Here is a 23,582-nt window from a genome sequence, read left to right on the forward strand (position 1 = left end):
AGAATCAGAGAATATGCTGAATTGGAAGGGACCCACAAGGATCATCGGGTCCAACTTCTGGCCCTGCACAGGACCACTCCTAAGAGTCACACCACGTGCCTGAGAGTATCATCCAAACACTTCTTGAACTCTGGCAGGCTTGGTGCTGTGACCACTTTCCTAGGGAACCTGTTCCAGTGCCCAACCACCCTCTCACTGAAGAACCTTTTTGTAATGTCCAATGTAAACCTCTCCTGACACAACTGCAGGCCATTATCTCAGGTCCTGTCACTGGTCACCAGAGAGAAGAGATCAGAGGCCACCCCAGTGCAGAGCAGAGCAGAACAATCCCCTCCCTTGACCGGCTGGTGATGCTTTGCCTGATGCCCCCCAGGACACGGTGGGCCCTCCTGGCTGCCAGGGCACTGCTGACTCATATTCAACTTGCCATTGACCAGGACCTCCAGGTTCCCTTCTGTGGCATTGCTTTCCAGCATCTCATTCCCCAGTCTGTATGAGCATCCAGGGTTGCCCCATCCAAGGCGCAGAATTCAGCACTTTCCCTTGTTGAACTTCATCTGGTTGGTGATTGCCCACTCCTCTAATTTGTCAAGGTCTCTCTTCAGGGCCTTTCTGCCTTCGAGGGAGTCAACAGCTCCTTCTAGTTTTCTTTCATCTGCAAACTTGCTTAGTCAGTCCTGCGTCCAAGTATTTATGAAGATTGTTGAAGAGCACAAGGCCTAAGATGGAGCCCTGTGGAACCCCACTAGTGACAGGTCACCAGTCTGATGTCACTCCGTTCACCATTACCCTCTGTGCTCGACCCATGAGCCAACTGCTCACCCACTGCATGATGTGTTTATCCAGCTGTGTGCTGGACAATTTGTCCAGCAGGATCCTGTCAGAGGCAGTATTGAAAGCTTAACTGAAATCCAAAAAGATTACATCAACCGGCTTCCCTTGGTCGGCTAGGTGGGTTACCTTGTCATAAAAGGAAATCAGGTTGGATAGGCACCATATTCCTGTCATGAGGTCGTATGCTGACTGTGACCAATGGCTGTGTTGTCTTTCAGGCGTTTTTCAATACTTCCCAGAATAATCTTCTCCCTGACTTTACCAGGCACTGAAGTGAGACTGACAGGCCCCTAGCTTCTGTGGTCCTCCTTCTTGCCCTTCTTGAAAATTGTTCACCAACTTCCAGTCAGCTGGTCCATTTTCTGTGGTGATGCTTGACAAGCCAAACAGAATCTGCTCCTTTATGTCAGCTAATTTTGGCTAGTTAGTTGCGTCCAACTTCAGAAATGCAGAGCATTTGGAGCAAGGCAATATGTTTCAGTCTGCATTTTTTCTTTTCTTAGATGGAGATATTTATAAGCACATCTGTGAGTTTGACCTTTTTGCAGTAAGTTGTTAATCAGTCTTGTGTGGTTTCCCTTGCTAATATGCTTTATTTTCAGGGTCTAGACCCTGCATATTGAGAACAGTTGCTATGGTTTCTAATTGAACTAGTAAGTGTGCTAGATGCTGTTGACCTGCATGCTCCCTACAGCTACAGTCTGTATACTGGTTCATTTAGAAATTGCTTTCTTGTTATGCTAATTACAGAGTATTCAGTACTTTCTACTCTTTAATGTCAAAAGTTTAATATTGTATTATGATAGCATTTGAATGACAGCCCCAATAAATAGTCAAAAATACTAGGAAAGTAAAACCTTTGACATATTTGACCACTAGTCTGATTTTGACCCTACATCTAAAACCGAAGTGCATGCCTTTCTAGTATGTTTTTGATTCAGCATGATGCTCCAGAGGGCCACAGCAGACCTCGATGATCAGAATGGTATCTACATTCGATATCGTACTGATGGAAGCCTATTCAACCTAAGGCGACTGAAGGCCCACACCAAGACCTTAAACCATCTTGTCCGGGAGCTGCTCTATGCTGATGACGCCGCCCTTGTTGCCCATACAGAAGCAGCCCTGCAGCGTTTAACATCCTGCTTTGCAGACGCTGCTGAGCTCTTTGGGCTGGAAGTCAGTTTAAAGAAGACAGAAGTTCTCTATCAACCAGCACCTCAGGAAGTCCCCCGTCATCCCCACATCACCATTGGCGAATCAGAACTCAAATCAGTCCAGCAGTTTAATTACCTAGGCAGCCTCATCTCCTCAGATGGCAAGATTGACAGAGAGATAGACAACAGGTTACCAAAGGCATACAGTGCCTTCGGAAAGCTTCATAAAAGAGTTTGGTGAAATAAACACCTGAAGAAAAGTACAAAGATTAGTGTTTACAGACCCATAGTGCTGTCTACTCTCTTATACGGATCTGAATCATGGGTCATCTACCGCCACCATCTGCGTCTCCTAGAACACTTCCGTCAACACTGTCTCCATACAATCCTAAACATCCACTGGTCAGATTATGTGACCAATACGTCTGTTCTTGAACAAGCAGCAGTCACAAGTATTGAAGCCATGTTACTGAGAACACAGCTGCGTTGGGCAGGGCACGTCTCAAGGATGAAGGACCACTGCCTCCTTAAGATCCTGCTTTATGGTGAACTTGCCACTGGCTGCCGCAAGGGAGGAGCCTTGAAGAAAAGATACAACAACATCTCAGCCTTGGCCATATTGACCACCATAACTGGTCTACTCTAGCCTCCAATCAGGAGGCCTGGAGACACACCATCTATAATGCTGCTGATGCCTTTGAGAACGCACGCAGGATCACCCTTGAGGAGAAAAGACAACGCAGAAAGAATCGTGCCTTGCAGAATATACCACCTAAGGAGTCTTTCTGCTGAGCCTTTTGCAATTGGACATGCCTGTCTCGTATTGGCCTTTTTAGCCACCAACACGTTTGCAACAAACGTGGGTAGAGCCCTTCCCAAATCTTCATTCGCGAAGCCTAGCCATGGTGATGTTTTTGAACACTGACTGAGAAAAATAAGGAAAACTCACACTTATCCTTGGAAATTGTAGGTTAGCTGATGGGCTGAGCAGTATCTTTGTAGTATAGAATGCTCTGCGTGCTCACTATGACTAGTATTCAAATGTTCACACTAATCAGTAGTTGTTGTGTAACTTACACCATGATATGTGTTTCCAGTCAGGCAAAGACAGATAAGAAATTGGCCTGAATATTTTGATAAAATGCTGCTGCTCTTCTTTGGTAATTTGGTTTCAGAGATGCCCAGAATGACCCAAGTTCTGACATGCTTTTTATGGTTTGTGAGTTGAGTGATAGCACAGAGAAGAGGATGTAATTTCTGTTTGCAAAACAAATATTAGAAATGGGGATACCATGGCAACAAAAGCAGAAACATTCTTTTTATGGGCAAGTCTAATACAATTGGACTCAGCTACTTGCGTTACTGTGAAATTATTGATAAACCTCTCATAACCCTGATACTTGTGTGGTTATGTAGACATACTTAAACTACTTTTAAAGTACTCTAAAATCCTACATTTTACAGGCATTTCCAGTTGGTTGTGAAAGAGTGATATCTTTAACATTATAAGTAAATGCTTCTGTATTCAGCTCTTATGTGATTGGCTTGACTTGTTTTGTAGTATCTACTATTCACAGTTCTATTTCAAAGCTGCCTTGCAGGGAGCTGCTTAGGATAGCATATGGTAACTGAAAGTATAGGAAAACATACAGTGAGAAACAAGGACTGTATCACTGGACTTTATCCCACAGTATGAAGAAAACCCACACACACCTATTTGTACAGGTAGCTGTAATACCTACTTCCAGCCTGTGGGAAAAGATTGCTTTCTTGAAATTATGTATAGGAAATGAATACCCCAAAGCACTACCTGACCTGTCAGTATGTATGTATTTGATACAGTTGCAGACTTGAAACACATTTTGATGAATTTTAAAAGAGCAGCTGCTTCCAGGAACAGTGAAACTGAGATTAGATATTCTTAGTTTTTAATGTTAGGAGCATTTAATTTTAGACATTTTATTTTGATTTTTAAGATCTAAAAAAAGGTTTACTTTCACTGAAAGAACTGAAGTGTTCCTCTTCTTCACTCTTTTTGCAATACACACAGGAAAGGTATACAGGGGCTGACAAGCACAGCATGACTAATTCTTTTGTTAACAGCTCCATCAGAGCCTATTAACATTGCTCCGTGATCAAGGTTTGCTATCAAGAGATGCAGATGGCTTTCTCTGCCCCTTCAGATAGGTGGGATATCTCCTGAGTACATCCTACCAGGATGAGGCCACAACAAAGAAAAGCTGCCAAGAAACATATCTGCGTGTCTTGTTTAGCAAACTTTTGCAAACCGCGCGTTAGCCATTAGAAATGTAATTAGTTTTAGTCCCTTTTTAGTTTGATATTACACCACCTATGCTTTAAATCCACTCTCAACATTTACGAAGAGACAGGTTAAGATGATACACATACTGTCATTTCTAGGTGTGCTTGATTTAAAAAACAAATAAATCACAAATTAAGTATTAAAGCAAACTTGCATTTTAAGCTTAATCTCTCTTTATTAGTCTGCCTACTCATCTTTTTCTTTTGTGTGGTCTTACAGCTAAGATTATTAAAATTTAGATTAAAATAATAAATAGATTTCTAACGTGGCTCAAACTGCCACATTATCATAAGTTACAGTTGCTTCCTAATCTTTCCAAAGCCTGTATGGTTTGTAATAGCTCATACAGAGACTTGAATTTCTCAAGATTGCAAGAATTAGAGCTCATATTACATGTCTTTATTTTTCCTTTTCTTTGTTTTTCTGGTAGACCTGAGAGGAAGTTTATACCTTCTTTTTCTTTTTTTTTAATAGAGTACATTTCTATTGTGTCCAAAGCACCATTTTGCAGATTTAATTTTTTATCAACAGATCATGGGTATTTTTCTTGTTCAACTTCAAAGACTTAATCATCCCCAAAAACCCCTAGACTGAGTAAAAATTGTTATACATAGGGCTTTGCACATATACTTTAATCCCACCAAAGTGAAACTGTAAAATGCACCAAGAAAATGTGGGTAGAAACCCTGTAATATATTCCTTCAAGAGCTTATAGAGTTAAATGTGAATAATTTCTAAATAGGGTACGGATATACTTCCATCAAGCATTCTGTACAGTGGAATCTGTCCTTTTCAGGTAAAAGCAAGGTCATACTCAATTCATGCTTGCTATATGAACTTCAAATTCATAAGGAATTTAAAGGTTTTCTGTTACTGTAGGAATTTACTGGAAGTGAGGATGCTTTTTCTGTTAAAGTAGTGGCAAGAAAACATTAAAAACTTTTTTTCCAGAGGACTAACCAAGAAATCTTAAATTTGTGTCAAGCTTACTTCTTACACTACAGAAGAACTTACTGTTAGGATCATGCACACTATTCTATTAGGTAATGATTCTGAAACAAATCAATATGTTTAACAGAAACAGGAGTATGATAAAGTACTCTGCAGACCTTAAATAAAAGGTATTTCAAGATGATTTTACAAAGAATAAGGAAACTCGTCTACGCAGTGAAATTGACTGTCATATCTGTAATAAAGTAGGCTTATGTGCCCTAAATAAATGGAATTGGGCTCTATATAGAAACTGTTGCAAAATAATTGCTCTGTTTTGCAATAAATCTCCACTTGCTATGCATTACTGTCCACCTGCAGACCCAGCATTGGTCATTTTACTCCATATGCAATGGAGTAAATCTGCAATTAAATTAAATCTGCAATTATGAAATGGATTAGACCCTTGCCATTATCACAGTGAACCTCCAATCTTCAATTCACCAGACTTGGTGAAGTTCCAGTGACAGTATGTTCTGGTATAGTAAGGACATGTAATCTTATTTGTTGACATGCTTTCACAGGAGAAGCTTTTGGGTTATGGCTGCAGGAAACAGATTTATAAAGTATTTAGTACTGAAAGGTGGGACCTTTCAATTTAGTTTAGGTGATTAGGATTATGTGATGCTTCAGTAGAGAACACTCTGTTCTGTTCTTGTCTGCATCTTACAACAATTAAATATGTTTACAAGTATGCTCCCAGGGTCCCAGTGTAGCTGAGGATCCCCTGTGGTATACTCATATTGCACAAAAATTCAGTGAATTGCAACCAGCTGTATAAAACTCAATGTCTGACTGTTGCAGAGCTGATTAAAACTGAGCATTAGAAGTAGAATGGCTAAGGCTTGAGGAAGCTGTAGGCCTAAAGTAGTAGTTAGAGTCAGCAACATAGATGTAAGAATGGAATGTGCTGAAGGAGTGGAAACAGTAATCAAAGGATTTAGCCAAGCATGTATATAACGATTTGTTGCCTTAGATAGATGTGTTTGTGGTTAGGGTCTGTTAAACTGTTTCTAGGAGCAAGACAGCTGAAGCAGATTTACGATCAATTGTTATCAGCATAAAATATGAGCTTGTTTGTAACAGAATGTAACTGCTTTGTGGAATTTGCACGTAGAGTTGTTTGTGTGAGAGGATAAAAGCTGTACGCGAAGTGAGGGTCTTCGGAATCCTGACTTGGGACACTAGTCCTCAGGTTCCCGGGCCCTGAATAAAGCACCGCATAAACCGGCACTCTGTTGGTTTGTGTCTTTGTTACGGGCAACAAGACAAGTCTGGCAGTGTTCTGAGCAGCTGAAAGACCTTATAAGAAAAAGCATTAGTCAATCTTAACTGTAAAGAAAAATTACAATCTTTAGCCTAGTAGCCCACTGATTTCCATTTTTTTGGCTCTATAATGGAACAATAAAACACATGTGGGTTTGATTTTAATACCGTGGAGTTGTAGTAGAGTACACTATAAAGTGATCAGAGGAAATCATGAGGCCTAGGCAGCCTTCACTAGCTGTTAACTGTATGGTTTAACACTCCAAAAAGCGGCAGTATTGTCCTTGAATGTATCATTGATCATCCACAACTATCTTTTTATATGTGAATTCCAGGCAGAAATCTGGGGGGGTTTTCCCCTCCTTTTGTCTGCTGTTCAAGAGTTTAAAGTCTATACATTTCTAGACTTTCTAGACTTTCTAGAGCCTGAGAAAGCTTGTTCATCTGCTGTCACCTTACAACAGTTTAGTTTTGTGGGGTTGTAGCAGTATGTGTGCAAGGGCAGCTAGGTGGGTTGGGTAGGCATCTGCCATCAAATTGTTATTAATGAGTTCATATTAATTGTACTGGATGAAAGCTCTTAAATTCCTTCATGATATTTAATTTAGTCTTTTTTCAGGAATGTTTCTTAGAGTTTATCACTTTTCATATCTGTGTGAATTCGTAGCTTTTTTTTCTTTCTGTATACTTTGGATATTCTTATTGCCAAGTGCAAAGGTACATGCTGCATTTCTGAATAATTTAATTAGGGTAAATGAGTAAAGAAGTGGTGGAAAAGCTGATTTCAGCTACTGTGTCAAGTCTTGGGTTTTGTATTTATCTATTTATCAGATCACTTGGAGACTGACCAAACTTTGTTTTAAAGGTGTTGTTATTTGTGTTGAAGTCATGGTGTAGGACTTTTCTGCTTAAAAGCTTTCTCTTAGTTTCCATCATAAATTAATCCACAGGCGGGTTTGGGCATTTTTTTCTCTGGCAGCATTTTGCTTCATTTTCTCTATCTTAAATGTAGTATTCATCTCAAGACTTTTACAACTGCAGCCTAAAAATACAGTAAGGTGGTAAATATAAGACAAGGAAAAGAGTTAAGGAGAATGTGACAAACAGGAGGAGCTAGAAGCCATCGTGCAGCAGAAAAGCCATGACATAGTCACCATCATGGAAATGTGGTGGGATGACTCACATGACTAGAGTGCTGCAATGGATGACTTCAAGCTCTTCAGAAGGGACAGGTGAGGAAGGAGAGGGAGTGGGATGGCTCTGTACATTAGGGAATGTTTTGACTGTATGGAGCTCAAGGATAGTGACAATAAGGTTGAATGCCTGTGGGTAAGAATCAGAGGGAAGGCTAACAAGGCAGACATCCTGGTGGGAGTCCATTATAGACCACCCAACCAGGATGAAGAGGTGGATGAATTATTATATAAGTGACTGGCTGATGTTTCATGATCATCAGCTCTTGTTCTTGTGGGAGACTTTAACCTGCCACATGTCTGCTGGCAACTCAACACAGCAGAGGCTGTCTAGGAGGTTCCTGGAGTGTGTGGAAGATAACACAGCTGGTGAGCGAGCCTGCCAGGGGTGGTGCCCCACTAGACCTTCTGTTTACAAACAGAGAAGGACTAATGGGAGATGTGGTGGTTAGAGCCATCTTGGGCAGAGCGACTGTGAAACGACAGAGTTTTCAATACTCTGTAAGTAAAGAAGGAGTTTAACAAAACCTTAACCTTGGGCTTCTGGAGAGCAGACTTTGGCCTGTTCAGGATGCTGGTTCAGAAAGCCCCTTTGGAGGCAGCCCTTAAAAACAAAGGGACTCAGGAAGGCTGGACATTTTTTAAGAAAGAAGGTGCAGGAGCAGGCTATCCCTATGTGCTGAAAGACAAGCTGGTGGGCAAGAAGACTGGCCTGGCTGAGCAGAAAGCTTTCACAAGAACTCAGGGTAAAAAAAGAGGGTGTAGGATCTTTGGAATAAGAGGCAGGCAATTCAGGATACGTTTAAGGATGCTGTTAGGTAATGCAGAAAGAAAATTAGACAAACAAAAGCTTAATCTGGCCACTTCTGCAAATGATAATAAAAAATGTTTTTATAAATACATTAATAGCAAAAGGAGGGGCAAGGAAAACCTCCATTCTTTATTGGATGTGGGAGGGAATATAGTTGCCAAAGATGAGAAAAATGCTGAGGTACTTAATGCATTCTTTGCCTCAATCTTCAACAGACAGACCTGTTATCCTCAGGGCAATCAGCCCCTTGAGGTGGTAGACAGGGACAGGGAGTAGAACAGACCCCTTGCAATCCATGAGAAGGTAATTAGTGACCTGCTGAGCCACTTAGGTGCTCACAAGTCTATGGGAGTGGATGGGGTCGAAGGGTACTGAGATACTGAGAGAGCTGGTGGAAGAGCTCACCAAGTCACTCTCCATCATCTGTCTTCAGTCCTGGCTAACCAGGGACGTCCTAGATTACTGGAGGTTAGCCTATGTGACACCCATCCACAAGAAGGGCTAGAAGAAGGATCTGAGGAACTACAGGCCTGTCAGCCTGCCCTTGGTGCTCAGCAAGGTTTTGGAACAGATCATCTTGAGTGCCATCACATGGCACATACAGGACAACCAAGGCATCAGACCCAGCCAGCGCAGGTTTAGGAAAGGCCGGTCCTGCATGACCAACCTGATCTCCTTTTATGATCAGGTGACCCGCCTGGTGGATGCAAGGAAGGCTGTGAATGTGGTCTATCTGGACTTCAGCAAAGGCTTTGACACTGTCTCCCATAGCATACTCCTGAAAAAGCTGGCAGCCCACCCCTTGGACAGGGGCACTCTCCGCTGGGTTAGGAACTGGCTGGAGGGCTGGGCCCAGAGAATGGTGTTGATCAAGGGGATCGAGTCTACCATTAGCACATTTGCAGATGACACCAAGTTCGGCATAAGTGCCAATCTACTGGAGGGTAGGAAAGCTCTGCGGAGGGATCTGGACAGGCTGGATCAATGGGCCAAGACCAGTGGCATGAGGTTCAACAAAACCAAGTGCTGAGTCCTACACTTAGGCCACAACAATCCCATGCAGCACTACAGGCTGGGGACAGACTGGCTGGGAAGTGGCCCAGTGGAAAAGGACCTGGGGGTGCTAGTCAACAGCTGCTGAACATGAGCCAGCAGTGTGACCAGGTGGTCAAGAAGACCAATGGCATCCTGGTCTGTATCAGGAACAGTGTGGCCAGCAGGAGCAGGGAAGTGATTCTTGCCCTGTACTCAGCACTGGTGAGGCCACACCTTGAGAGCTGTGTCCAGTTCTGGGCCCCTCAGTTCAGGAAGGACATTGAGGTGCTGGAGCAGGTCCAGAGAAGAGCAACAAAGCAGCTGAAGGGTCTGGAGCACAAGTCCCATTAGAAGCAACCGAGGGAACTGGGATTGTTTAGTCTGGAGAAAAGGAGAATCAGGAGAGACCTTAGCGTTCTCTACAACTCCCTGAAAGGAGGCTGTAGCCATGTGGGGGTTGTCCTCTCCTCCCAGACAACTAGTGATCGGAAAAGAGGACAGTCTCAAGCTGTGCCAGGGGAGGTTTTGTTGGACATCAGGGAGAATTTCTTCACAGAAAGGTGATAAAATGTTGGAATGGGCTTCCCAGAGAGGTGGTGAAGTTATCACCCCTGGTGGTGTTTAAGGAAAGACCGGATGTGGCACTAAGTGCCATGGTCTAGTTGACAAGATGGTGTTTGTTCATAGGTTGGACTCAATGATCTCAGAGGTCTTTTCCAACCTAATTGATTCTCTGTGATTCTGTGTGAGGCTACAATTGTATTATTATTTTTTTTCCCTATAAGAAAGTGTATTAGGGAGGAGGTTCGAGGATATACTGAAGCTTGAAACCACGACACCATTGAAAGCTTAACAAAAACCAAGATTTATTACCAAGAGGGTGGCCAACAAAACGAACAAACCCAAAAGGGAGGAAGGAGGAGAGAAATACACCCCAGTTACCCAGCTGTTGCCCATAAAGGTATCTTACTGACCTAGCATGCCTATAATTACCCATAGCAGAAGCGGCATCCTTGGAGACTCAGTAAGTTCACAAACTGGCAGGCGTCCCCGCCGAAAGGCAACGTTGTCCTTGGTGTGAAGTTAGCTCCCCTCCAAGAAAGCACTATCTGCTTTTATAAAATTAACTAAGTGACCACAACCTCCCAGGTGTGGCCAGCACCGCCCAGCCAGAGGCCCTCAGTCCCACCTCCCGGTTATGTAAGTGCAGCTCTTCTGCGCATGCGTGAGAACTTCGGAAATCCCCTCACGCACACGCAGTATGTTTTGGGGGTCTTTCTTAATTGAGCCTGGGGGCGAGCCTTCCTCACTTCATCATCACTTTCTCCTCCAAATGCCCTTGATGATAACCAATCACAGAAAACCAATTAAAACAGTTTATACAGAAGTTCTCCCTCCAAGGACAACTTTCCCCTTTATCAGTGCTTGTTTTCCCATAATTTGACAGGGAAAGAGCAAGGCTTTCACAGGTGGCAGGGCCAAACACAGGCCAAAAGTATCAGCATAAATTCACCCTGGTACAGAAAGACTCTCTTCCAGGCTGGTCACCCTAGTATTTTTTGCCTGTGCCTCTTCTAGTTCAAATCCGTATCTTGCATGTCACTACATACCATTTTCTGTAGTTCCCCCAAAGGCTGTGTACTCTGTGTTCCTGTTTAATCAACTGAGAATGTAAACTAGCACACGTGCTGGTTTAGATTGAGGTGGGGTAAAAAACATGATGTAACAGGCAGAAAACCACACTGTGATCAGCAAACCAGAGTTGCTTCCCAATTTGGACTGCGTTAGCAAGAAAGAGTCTGATGCTGAGGATGCCATTTCATACATAAGGCTGAAACAATCACTGTTTGGTGACATCAAAAAACAAACATAATCCTGCTTCCTTCCCACTGCTCTGTCTGTACAGTTCTACCCCCTCTGTTCTTAGTCTTCGTCCTTAGTATCAGTCTGAATCACTTGAAAGGCAATTCAAGTGACCAAGCTGGTGTAAAGTTGTTTCATTGCATTGACTTCCAGATTTTTTGCAAGAGCTTACCTGAGGTGGGGGTGACCCTTCCTGCATCAGTAAGCTATTAGGCTGGCTTGCCTAGAGACTTATCAGAAATTGCAGCTTTAGTTTAAACATGATCTTAATGCAAATGCATACAGGTGGTGAAAATAATTTCCTATAAGGTGAGAAAAAGGAATTTGCTGGTAGTCTGTCTCTCACAGACATTTCTGTTACAGTGATTAATGGTAATAGGGAGATTTATCTGCATTTATGACTCCTTTTGCAGAAGGCAAATGGTCGAGTTAGGCAGTTTTACTGCAAAACTATCTGCTAAAAATTGCTCAGTAATTTGGTTTTGTTTATTTTTGTTTTTGTTTTCAGTGAAGGGAGCAATCTTACCCCTGCTCATCATTACCCTGACTTCAGATTTAAGACGTATGCACCTCTTGCCTTCCGCTATTTCAGAGAACTTTTTGGTATCAAGCCTGATGATTATTTGGTAAGAGCTTGCAGTTTTCCTTTGAGTTACAAGTTATTATAAGTATGCTAGCTTCATAGTGACAGAAAAGGGTGCTTAAAGGGTGCCTAAATAAGTAGTAAATTTTGTATGTGAAGGGGTTTACAACTAGTGAATATTTTTAGTGATGTAGAAAAATTCTTTGTCTTTGAGACAATTTACATTAAAAACCTACTTTATCAATTGACTAGAATAACTTTCATATCATTCAGGTAACTTTTTCTAGAGAAGTTACAATCAGTACTTGTGGACTTCTATTAATTCAGTTCTAAGAAATTACTCTTATGTTATCTGTGGTACTTATTAACTTCATTACAAAAGTGATGTCTGCATGTGTTCCTGTCTAGCCTTGAGAAATGTGGATGGCAGACTAAAAATTAAGCATTTATAGTATCTCCTTTTTTCTCTCTATTTTATAATTTGAAGACTTATTCTTTCACAGTATTCAGTGGTTTACATGAGAAAAAAGGTGATGCATTTGCTGCCATTGTAAAAGCAGGCTTTACTTGGTGGAACCACTTTGTACACTGCCTGGAGAAGTATCCACTATTTTACTTCTCCTGTAGTTCTGCTTTTGGAAGGGTAGTGTGAAAGCAAAGAGCTTGTTTTCTAGATGTTTGCCCCATGTCCAATTTGTCTCATGGTGGACGACCCAACAAATCAGAGTCACAATACAAATTAGCACTTTTACATGTCAGAGTTTTATTGTTCATTTTTTTGAATGAGTTTTTAAATCTTTTTGTTCCATTATTGATAACTGCTTCTGTAAAACCAAATTATTTTGAAAGGACTTGAATGAATAAAAAAGAAAAATTGAATAAAGTGTGCTGAAACATTACTTAAAATACTACTAAATATATTACTTTTGTTGTGTTCAAGTGCATTATAACATTTTTGGGTTTTTTTCTTTTATAGACAATAAGCCTTAAAGTAAAACTTAGTTGGTTTTGCTTTTATTTAGGTTGAATATGGATGTCCTATTTTAATTCTTTAGTAGTATGTATGGATTTTGTATTACTAGTCCTCATGACCATAGTTCTACATAAAAACAGATAATTCCTTTGAGTTATAAATGGTAGTAGCAAGGAAATACAGTTGGAGTTTTATAAATCATACAATCATAGAATGGCTTGGGTTAGGAGGGACATAAAGAGCATCTAGTTCCAACTCTCATGCTGTGGGCAGGAATACGTTCCACTAGACCAGACTGATTAAAGCCCCTCCAGCCTGGTCTTGAACGCTTCCAGGGATGGGACATCCTGGGACTTCTCTAGGCCACATGTTCCAGTGCTTCACCGCCCTCACAGTGAAGAATTTCTTCCTTGTGTCTACTCTAAAACTACTCCAGGTGGGGTCTCACCACAGCAGAGTAGAGGGGAAGAATCACATCCCTCTACCTGCTGGTCACACTTCTTTTGATGAAGCCTAGGATGCTGTTAGCTTTCTGGGCTGCATGTGTACACTGCCAAGAGAGCTGCTTTCAATCCATTCTTCTCTCAGCATGTGCTTGTGATCAGGATTTCCACAACCCCACTGCAGGACCTTGCACTTGGCCTCATTGAACTTCATGAGGTTTGCACAGGCCCACTCTCAAGGCTGTCCCAGTTCCTCTGGATGGCATGCCTTCCTTCCAGTGTGTGAGCCACACCACTCAGCTTGGTGGTGTTGGCAAACTTGCTGAGGGTGCACTTGATCCCACTGTCCCTGTGACCAACAAAGATGTTAAACACGACCAGTCCCAAAACCAATCCTTGAGGAATGCCACTTGTCACCAACTGGACAACAAGCCATCGACCAGAACTCTTTGAGTGCAACCAGTTCCTTACCCACTGAGTAGTCCGTCCATCAAATAAATCTATGCCTCTCCACTTTAGAGACAAGGATGTCACGTGTGACAGTAGTGTCATTATTTAATATGTTGTTTATCTATCTCTTTTTATGGACTCGGCAAAAGATGAAGTATGTGGGCTGTGTTGCCAGCTGCTAAAAAGACTTTACTTCCTAGATTAAAGCTGTTATCACCTGCAACTTCTTTTCCATTTAAGGAAACCTTTGCAGTAGCAGAAGTTAAATATTACAGAAAGACTGCTTGCTGTGAAAAAGCGATTTGTGACAGTTGCACAGCAAAAGACATAAGTGGTATGTGGTAAGTGGTAAGTGATAGTCCAACTGTGGCTGAACGGGCAAGGGAAGTAAAATAAGATGAAGAGAAATTACAGCAAGCGTATGTAAGTTTACACAATTAATTTGAAGTGACAAGCCCGAAGATTCACAATTTCACCTTTTCCAAGGAAGTTAAGTGGTGATGCACTATAGAAGTCAGACTGGTTAACAAGGGTACATACATTTGAACAGCTGGTAGAATTAAGTTGTCACTGGAAACCTCATGGAGCACTGGCATTTTGCATCTAAATGTCTTGATCATGAAGTACTCAGCTGTCATGGTCTTGGGGATTTTCTTACTTTTCCATTTTGATTTGGCTTTCATAAGTGTCCAGCCAAAATTAGCTGGTCTCTGCATAGCAGCACTTGATGGGTAGATTTCTGTTTTACAGGAATAAGCACAACTGTAACCTATGCACAGAGCATAGGTTAACAACTTGTGCTTATTTATTGAGCTTTAATGTTGGTTTTAAATGCTTACCTCAATGACAATGACTCATGAAGCTTTATATATTTTGGCAAGAAAAATGCAAGGGTTACAATACAACTGTTGGTTTGCTCTAAGGGTTTGTAGTGTTACAGATTGGTGTGGCTGATCTACCAGTAGAAAACTGTAACTATAGGATTAATAAGAAAGGTCTTTTGTATTAATTGGAACTGAGTGGACTGCAGAAGCAGGGAGAGGAACAGGAAACATTTTTATATCATGGAAAAGTTTCTTAAAAATTGCAAGCATGGGAAAAGCTGTAGTCAGGATAAGAGGATGCATTAAGGCAGTGGTTTGAATCCATAGGAAGCATGCTTCTCTAGTTCAAGTGCTTACAAAAGAGCATATTGATTAGACTTTCTTGTATTACTTCTTGCTGTCACCAGCCACTGAAGTCAATGGCAAAGCTCCAGGATGGATTTAATGAAAGCTTTTTTTAAAAAACAAAACTTTTTTTCTTGTGGAATTGCTCAACTCATCTCAAGCAATGTCCTAACATACCAGATATTCATTATTGAAACAGTTATTCCTTTTGCTTTGAGAAGACCAGAAAATACTGCATTGCTAAGAATAATTCCCTGGTGCTTACACTACTCACAATTCACTTTGTGTAATTTTGTTTCTTGCAAAGACCGAACCCTTAAAATATTGGACCATACAGTAAATCTCCAACTGTGTAAAACTGATGATATATAACAACAACAAAAAAAAAGGTGTGTGAATGAAAGTTTTTAGGTTTAATATAAACAGATTTTTCTATGGTTTTGAGCTTAATGTCTCTTCTCCATTTAGTCTGAATGAAATTTGAATTAATACCTTTTTCCTCCTTAATGTGATTGTAATTTTTAATGTGTCCTGTGGAAGAGAAAGCCTTTCTAAATATCCAAAATAATCGTCCTCCAAACCTTAATTTTTCTTGCTTACTGGTATTGAGGTTTTTTCTGTTTCAAGCAGTTTTCAACCAGAAAACTACATTAGTAGCTATACCAAGATTATTGGTCTAATGGTTTCAAGCCCAATTTCACAGAATAGGATTTGCTTATTTGTCTACAGTGAGAAACCTCTACTCCAGGTGTGTTTGTCTAACATCTTCTTGTAGCTGTCTCCTTCATAAATGACTGTGAAGAGCAAAGAGTTGCAGTGCAATGTCTTCTTAAGGTTTCTGACTCAAGAATTTTCTATGGTGCCAGTGTGGGGATCAACTCCCTCCACCTCAACTACGCGCTTCACCCCAAGGGAATGTTCACCTGGTACAGTGGGACATGAAGAGGAACTGTATGCTCAGCTGCCAGCTGCTCTTCCATGATTGTGCAGTGTGTCCTGGGCAGAGTAGACTTTTACAACTGGCCTTCGAACCTCAGCCAAATTATGTGAACCAGCTTGCTCTACAGTAGTAGTGTTTCTACAGTTGGAGACCAAAGAATAAGCTTCCTGATTCTCTTGTGCCTATTTGAACCTGCAGTTCTTTGTTTTAAACTTGTGTCTGGGTAATGCATGCATTGACAGTGAAAAATAATTTTTGTCTCTTCCAGTACTCAATCTGCAGTGAGCCTTTAATTGAATTATCCAACCCAGGTGCCAGTGGGTCCTTATTTTTTGTAACTAGTGATGACGAGTTCATCATCAAAACAGTTCAACACAAAGAGGCTGAGTTTCTTCAGAAGCTCTTGCCAGGTTATTATATGGTAAGTAATTGAAGACTGTACTTTACCTGTATTTCTTCTGTTTCATGTCACACTTCTTCAGTTTAATTTGTCTTGTAAACTTTCACTGGTTTTATCTGTATTTTTTCTAATATTTTTGATATTTTACGTGCCTTTCAACTTTGTGCCCCAAACACCCAACAGAAAGAATAGATGTAAATCAAGAATATATTTAAGATAAGAATTGCTGTTCTTTTAGCATTCAAGATGAAGCTGAATGTCATCATCTGATTTGATGCCAAACTTTACTTCTAACAAATAAAGGTTTCTAGATTTCTAATTCATTTTTTTTTCTCTGTTTTGTATTTGTCTACCCTCTGCATTTCACTCAGAAACTAGATCGGTCAGTTTCACTTCTGTTCCAAATTATTTCTGATTTCCATTTGTCTAAGTTTTACTTGGCTCCCTGCCAAGTCCCAGACCCAACACCAAAATACCTCCAGCCCAGTGCTAAGGAAAAAAAAACCACGAAAAAAAATCCAAACTAGCCAAACTTATAGGAAAATAAATGTATTTATGTTACATCTATATACAGTTGAAATACCATGCACAACTCCAAGGAAAAGGGAAACGGAAGGGGGAGGGAAAAGGGAACAAAACCAAAATAAAATATACACGATCAATAACCCAAGATCTAGCAACTAAAGAATTAGCAGAATTCTATAAAGAATATCTTACTACTCTCCTTGGGACAACAGAAAATCACGCTGGAAAGACCGCCAGCAACCTCTGCCTCCCAAGGTCAACAAGGCCTCAGCAGGCCTCACTCCCCAACACGGCAGACTCGACAGCAGGGAACCCACACCTCCAGAGCCACCAGAAGGAAAGAGAGCGAAGGTCTCTCCTACTTTCTTCTTTATACTTCTGGCTTATGTAAAAATCTTAGGGAATACCGGGTAATCTGGCCACTTCCTTGGTTACAAACTGGTCACCAAGGAAGGCCTAGACTAAAACTACCACACCATTTCTCAGTATTAAAGCTGTAAATGGGCTGTAAAAGATATATTTTTATCCATAAAAATTTGTTCAAAACTTAATTTTTAAATGGAGCTTTTTGAGGGCTTGTGCTAAGTCAATTGTATTGGTTTTTGTGTGTTAGTCATCTGAAAGGAAAACCATTGATCCAAAAATAAGCAGAACTTAATTTTTATTTTTTTTAACCAAATCCAGTCATATATATGAACAGAGATACTTCTGGGAGGTATGCAGAACTTCGTATTATTAGACCTGTGACTGACTTGCTTTTCTTGCTTTGTTTTCTGAAGTAAATACTTGAGAAATTACCCTCTCATTTGTACTAAAAATGAGGAATGTTTATTGTCACATATATATTGTCGTACATATGTTATAAATGTCATTATTGCACCAAAGTGACATGGATTCACTGTTTGTGTAAAAAAAAGTGTGTACTGACACATCAAAAAGGACAATGATGGCAAGTACTTTTTTGCTGTTTCCAATCATGATAATCACCTCAGCATAAGTTTGAGTTATTACAAGTACATATAAGGCCACTTTTGTTGCTTCTGGGAACTTTATATTCTCACTGCTATCATGTGCAATGGTTTCCAAAGGAAAAAACTTCAATCATTGTGGTTATTTCCTGTGAAAGTTCTTTCTTCTGATAGTTTTATGTTGTGACTTAGTAATCATGTAAGACTTGAAGTAGTTTTTACCCTTCTTGATTTTTCATGCCAGACTGACAGTAGTTGTATTCAGATGGAAGATTTTCTCTCTCACCTCTGTTATTCTCTCTTATTTAGTTTTATTGCCTGTTGTGGAGTTTGGATTATTTCACACTCCTCTGTTCTGTTATGACCTCACACTCCTGCGGAAACAACTCAGTCATTTGCAACCCTGCCTCATGGAGACAGGGTTTCTGTTTTTCAAATTCCAAGTCAAGATAATGAGAACTACATTTGACCCAAACTTCTTCCAGCAGGTAGAATGCAAAGGTTGTTCAGATCAGGATAAATAAATTAAGTCTTCGGGATGCTTTTAGGTTTGGCGTAGTCTACACTTTGATAGTATGTGAGAAAGAGAAACCTGGCATCAATCTAGTTACTGCTCTGCTCTTGGCATATATAAGTTCCTGGGAAAATGGCAGTGTTTATGCTAGCTTTCTGAAATAGAGACCCACAAAGCAGATCAACTAGTCTAAGAAACTATGCTGAATAAAAAGTCATACACAGTTTTCTTGAAGTCTGTTAATGTCCTTTGCTATGAAAAAAACCCTTTCTTAAGCATGGAAGTTTATTGAAAATAGACCTCTCTAACAAGATCTCTTTTGTTTTAGAATCTGAACCAGAATCCAAGGACTCTTCTACCTAAATTTTATGGGCTGTACTGCGTTCAGTCAGGAGGCATTAATATTAGAATTGTTGTCATGAACAATGTTTTGCCACGAGCCTTGAAAATGCATCTCACGTACGACTTGAAAGGCTCCACGTACAAACGGAGAGCATCAAGAAAAGAGAGGGAGAAGTCCAACCCTACATTCAAAGACTTGGATTTCTTGCAAGATATACATGAAGGCTTGTATTTTGACTCTGAAACACACAGTGCACTAATGAAAACACTACAGCGGGACTGTCGAGTGAGTAGAAATTATTGACTATTTAAACTTCTGTGTTTACATCTGCTCTAGATTTACCTTGGCAAAACACACAACAGAACATGGCTCTGTATGTTGTTTACTCCATTTGTTTTCCATGCTATTCAATGAGGGGAAACTGTGGATGTCAGAGCACTGTTGAAGCCTGTATTTTAGTTGAGCTTTTGGCATCTGAGATCATAGAATCGTAGAATGGAATGTCCCTATACTTCTTGAACACCAACAGGCCAGGGGCCATGAGCACTTCCCTGGGGAACTTGTTCCAGTGTTTGACCACCCTCTCACTATAGAACTTCTTCCTAATACCCAATCTGAACTTCCCCAATGCAGCTTTAAGCCGTTCCCTTGCACTCTATCACCAGGCACCAGAGATCAGCACCTCCCTTTCTGACACTCTCATAAGGAAGTTGTAGACAGTAATGAGTCCCCCCACCTAGTCTTCTCTAAGCTGGGCAAATCTAATATCTTCATCTGCTCCTCCCAATTCATGCCCTGTAGTCCTTTTACCATCTTTGTTGCCTCCTTTGGACAGGTATCCTCCTTACACTGTAGAGCCCAAAACTGCACACAGGTGAGGCTGCGCCAGTGCCGAGTGTAGTGGGACAATCACCTCTTTCAAACCAGTTGGATGTACTGTGCTTAATGCACCCCAGGATACAGTTGGCTGATTTGGCCACCAGAGCACATTGTTGACTCATTGAATTTATCATCTAGCACAACCCCAAGTTCCAGAGCTGTCCCCCTATTTCTATGTATGTCCAGGATTGCACTGATCCACCTGTAGAAATAGAGATTAACACAGGAACCAAGTCCAGTAGATATTATGATGATAATGATGATGATGATTTCCACTAATTTGGAGATTTTAATTATTTTTTCCTAAAGCACAATTAGCCCTGTGGTACCATTGTTATGTATGATAATCTGTATGTAGAGCTGCAAGCTCAGTATCCCTTCAGTAAATTGGCCTCTTTGTAAGTTAAGAAGAGCTAGGAATGAGAAGGCAGGCCTAGTGGCAGCAGTCTTATTTCTGGAGCAAAGTAATTTTTTCCTCAGCTGAAAGCCAGTGCTTAATGTTCGCATAACATTTTCAAGGCAGAAGAGGGATACATACCATTGCTCCTTGAGAGGACCTTGGTGAATGGAATCAGTTCCTGTTATGACAGAATTGTTGTAAAATGGGTTTCTTCTCTGTAGCAAAGGTAAGAAAACATAAATTAGGAAAAGGGAGAGTTATCCAGGTTTCTCATTTTCCCAAGGTTCACAGGGTTATGGAGAAGAAAAATTGGCTTTGTCTGAGGGGAATCTTAAGAGTTTCATAATAAAAAATCAGAATGGGTGGGCTGAACTCAAAACAGAAAAGGCATCCCAAATATCAGAGTTTGTTGTTCGCTGCCACCTGTGGTACAAGATGAAAAGCATTGGTTTTGCACATGAATAGAATTTTTTGTTTAATTATCACAGAAGTCTGCAATGCATGGTGATTGGTTTGTAAAGCTGGATGACCTAATGTTCAGCTGCATATCCAGTGTGAGACATTTATCTAACACCACACATTGTTCTTTCTGTGGATTTTTGCAGTGAGTATTTCCTGAGCTCCTGCCATGTGTGATAATGCAGAATGCATCAGTGTGTCACATCTGAGGATATGGATGCCCTTTTGTGCATCCCCCACTTGTCCAAGGTTTCTTACCCAGTCAAAGCCTGGGGGAATCTATTATATAGAAAATAATGAAGGGAATCTAAAAGAGAGAACTGGGCTGAAAAATAAAATAAAAAATCAGTCATTTATTTGTTACATAAAAGGGACTCTTACTGGTTCTGTGAAAGTCTGGGTAAATTCTTCCTACATGTTATTTCAGTGCTGAACTAATATAATTTTTTCAGTGTATAATCTTAGATTAACAACTCTGAAGTTAGTCTAGAGTTCGTCAAGGCCCAGTTAAATTTTAAAATTATTAAAAGAAAAAAAGGAAATTATAGTAACCAGTATCTATACATAAATACACATACATACATTGAAGTATATGGCTGTGTGTATCTGTAGATATACATACACACACTGAAAGTTGTAAGTATGTAAAAAAATTAACTTTTTTTTTCTATTCAAATGAGTTTTACTCTGTGTTATAAAACAAAGGGAGCAGACACTATCTTTCATATAGCTGAATTTGCTCAACAAATGAGGTTGGATCTGACTACCTGCCTTGTACTTCCGCCTTTAGAAACAGTAGAGAGATTCCATCCATTTTGTGAAAGGAACTGTCTTGCCACTGGTTTTTACTGCCCACATGGCATTTGGATGGCTGCTCAGTGTGTGATAACTGATTAGCTTTTCAAGGCTTAAAAACTTGTCATCTCTTTTTACTCTGTGGTGGGTTGACCTTGGCTGGACATCAGGTGCTTACCAAGCCGCTCTATCACTCCCTTTCCCAGCTGGACAGGGGAGAGAGAAAATAAGATGGAAAACAACTCAGAAGTTGAGATAAGGCATTTTGATAAAGCTAAAGCGAAAATTTGTGTCCGCACAAGCAAAGAGAAAAAAAAAATAGGTTTATTCTATACTTCCCATCACCAAGCGATGTTCAGCCAGTTTCTGGGAAGCAGGGCTTCAACACATGTAGCAGTTGCTCTGGAGGGCAAACACTGTAAAGAACAAATGTGTCCTTCTTTCCTTAGCTTTTATATCTGAGCCAATGTCATATGGTATGGAATATTCCTTTGGTTAAACTGGGTCAGCTGGTCTTGTTGTGTCCCCTCCGGGGATCTTGCCCATCTCTAGCCCTTGATGAGGGGGAATGCTGGAGAGATAGCACCGATGCTGTGGCAGTGCTGTTCAGCAGGAGCCAAAACATTGGTGTGTTATCAACAGCTTTCTAGCTACCAGTGCAAAGCACAGCACTGTGAGGGCTCCTATGGGAAAATGAACTCCATTTCAGCCAGACTCAATACAATCTCCACCCTTTATCCCATATGTTGCATTCCAGTTTAAGCTATAAACTGCCCAGAGTGGTTACATTTTTTATTTAAGACTTTTTAAAAGCCTTTTAGTTCATTATATCCTCTAATTAGCGTCCAGAGAAAGAGTCACACACTCTTCTCTAAGAGAAATTCTTTTTAATTTAGTGAGAAAAATAAGATATTTTGGCAAAAGGTTTTTAAAGGCGTAAAATACAACCAAGAAAAAAAGCATTTCACTAAAACATTCAGCACAAAGACCCGTTCCACAGGAAACACCCACTAAAACAATCCATATAACAGCTTTAGTAAAACACAGTTCATTGGTTTTAAGTTAGCCACAAGAGAAGGAAAAGAGTAAAAGAAACCTGATTAAAAGGGGTAAAGAGAGAAGGAGAGAAAGGAAAGGAAAAAATGGTTACCAGCAGGATTTGATGATTCGCATGGTGCTGGCTGGAGAGGGAGAAGAGAGAAAGAGGAGAAGAAGAGGGAGACTGCATGGAGTCTCATGTATTTAGAGAGTTCAGTTTTCCTCCTAGGCAGGATATCCGGTCAGTCCCTTCCAGGCCAGAGTGAGTTGTGCTGTAGCCAGTCACAAGCTGCAGGGGTGTGGTGTGGGCGGGCTACCAGGCAGGTCTGCCTTGACTGACAGCCCGACTGCAGGGCCTGCAGCTCTGCCGTGTTCTCTGTGTGGGCAGCAGGCCTTGCCTTCTGACTCAGCCCTGTGCCCTCAGCACAGGCCTTGTGGGCAGGCCTTACCATGTTCCTGCAGGTCCAGGCTCAGCCCTTCCCTACATGCACACACACACTGACAGTGAGTTGGTTCCAACCCATATCAATAATTCAGTGAGATTCGGATCCAGGATTTCACACCATATCATTTGCATCCTACTCAGTCCTCGCATAAGTTATATATCTTCTAACTTTTCCATTGTACTTATTTCTCAGTACAGAAATCCCTTCTTACCAACTAGAACTTAAACTGTATCCTTAAACCATCTTTATACCCAAAATACAGATTTGTACATTTTCATTAACTACTATCCCCCATCCTATTACATATGGATATTATTTTCTCATTTTGTGGGCTTCCTCCACCTCTCCAGATCCGTGATTTGAGCTCCATTCCTCAGGATGGGTGTTCAGGACGGGAAAAGCAGCACAACACTAGCCTGGTTTGGGTCATTGTTGCCTGCTCCTTGCTCCTCACAAAATTCACTCTGAGTCAGTTTATATCATTCCTGTTACTTTATGTCCTGCAACATACAAATTACTTCACAGATTATTTTTCCCCCAAGGTTAAGTCTTCTTGAGGCACACACCAGGTCACCTCATCCCTCTGCATTATCCACCAAGTACACCCTGGTCCCTGAGCAGAGACAATCCCACGGATGGGTTTGCCTTTTCCCATGGGAGGAGAAACCCATACCAACCTCCTCAGCCACTTCCCCATGTGTAGTACAGGGACCTTATTTCCTCCCACAGTGTGTAGGGGTTTGGTTTGGGCACGACCAGGGTGGTTGGGAGATCTCCTACTATTG

The 23,582-nt window shown here is 41.0% G+C and overlaps 1 protein-coding gene across 3 annotated transcripts in view; it reads left to right on the plus strand.

Moving 5' to 3' along the window:
• PIP5K1B (phosphatidylinositol-4-phosphate 5-kinase type 1 beta) overlaps window positions 1-23,582 on the plus strand; it is a 109,780-nt gene that overhangs the window by 49,557 nt on the left and 36,641 nt on the right. For all 3 annotated transcript variants that reach the window (XM_027670729.1, XM_027670731.1, XM_027670730.1), the window contains exons 5-7: window positions 11,981-12,098; window positions 16,299-16,451; window positions 18,766-19,065. In XM_027670729.1, coding sequence (XP_027526530.1) covers window positions 11,981-12,098; window positions 16,299-16,451; window positions 18,766-19,065 — 571 coding nt within the window. The remainder of the gene's footprint in view (window positions 1-11,980; window positions 12,099-16,298; window positions 16,452-18,765; window positions 19,066-23,582) is intronic.

Source organism: Neopelma chrysocephalum, unplaced genomic scaffold (genome assembly GCF_003984885.1).
Source record: "Neopelma chrysocephalum unplaced genomic scaffold, ASM398488v2 Primary Assembly neopelma1_96926, whole genome shotgun sequence".
NCBI classification, from domain to species: Eukaryota; Metazoa; Chordata; class Aves; order Passeriformes; family Pipridae; genus Neopelma; species Neopelma chrysocephalum.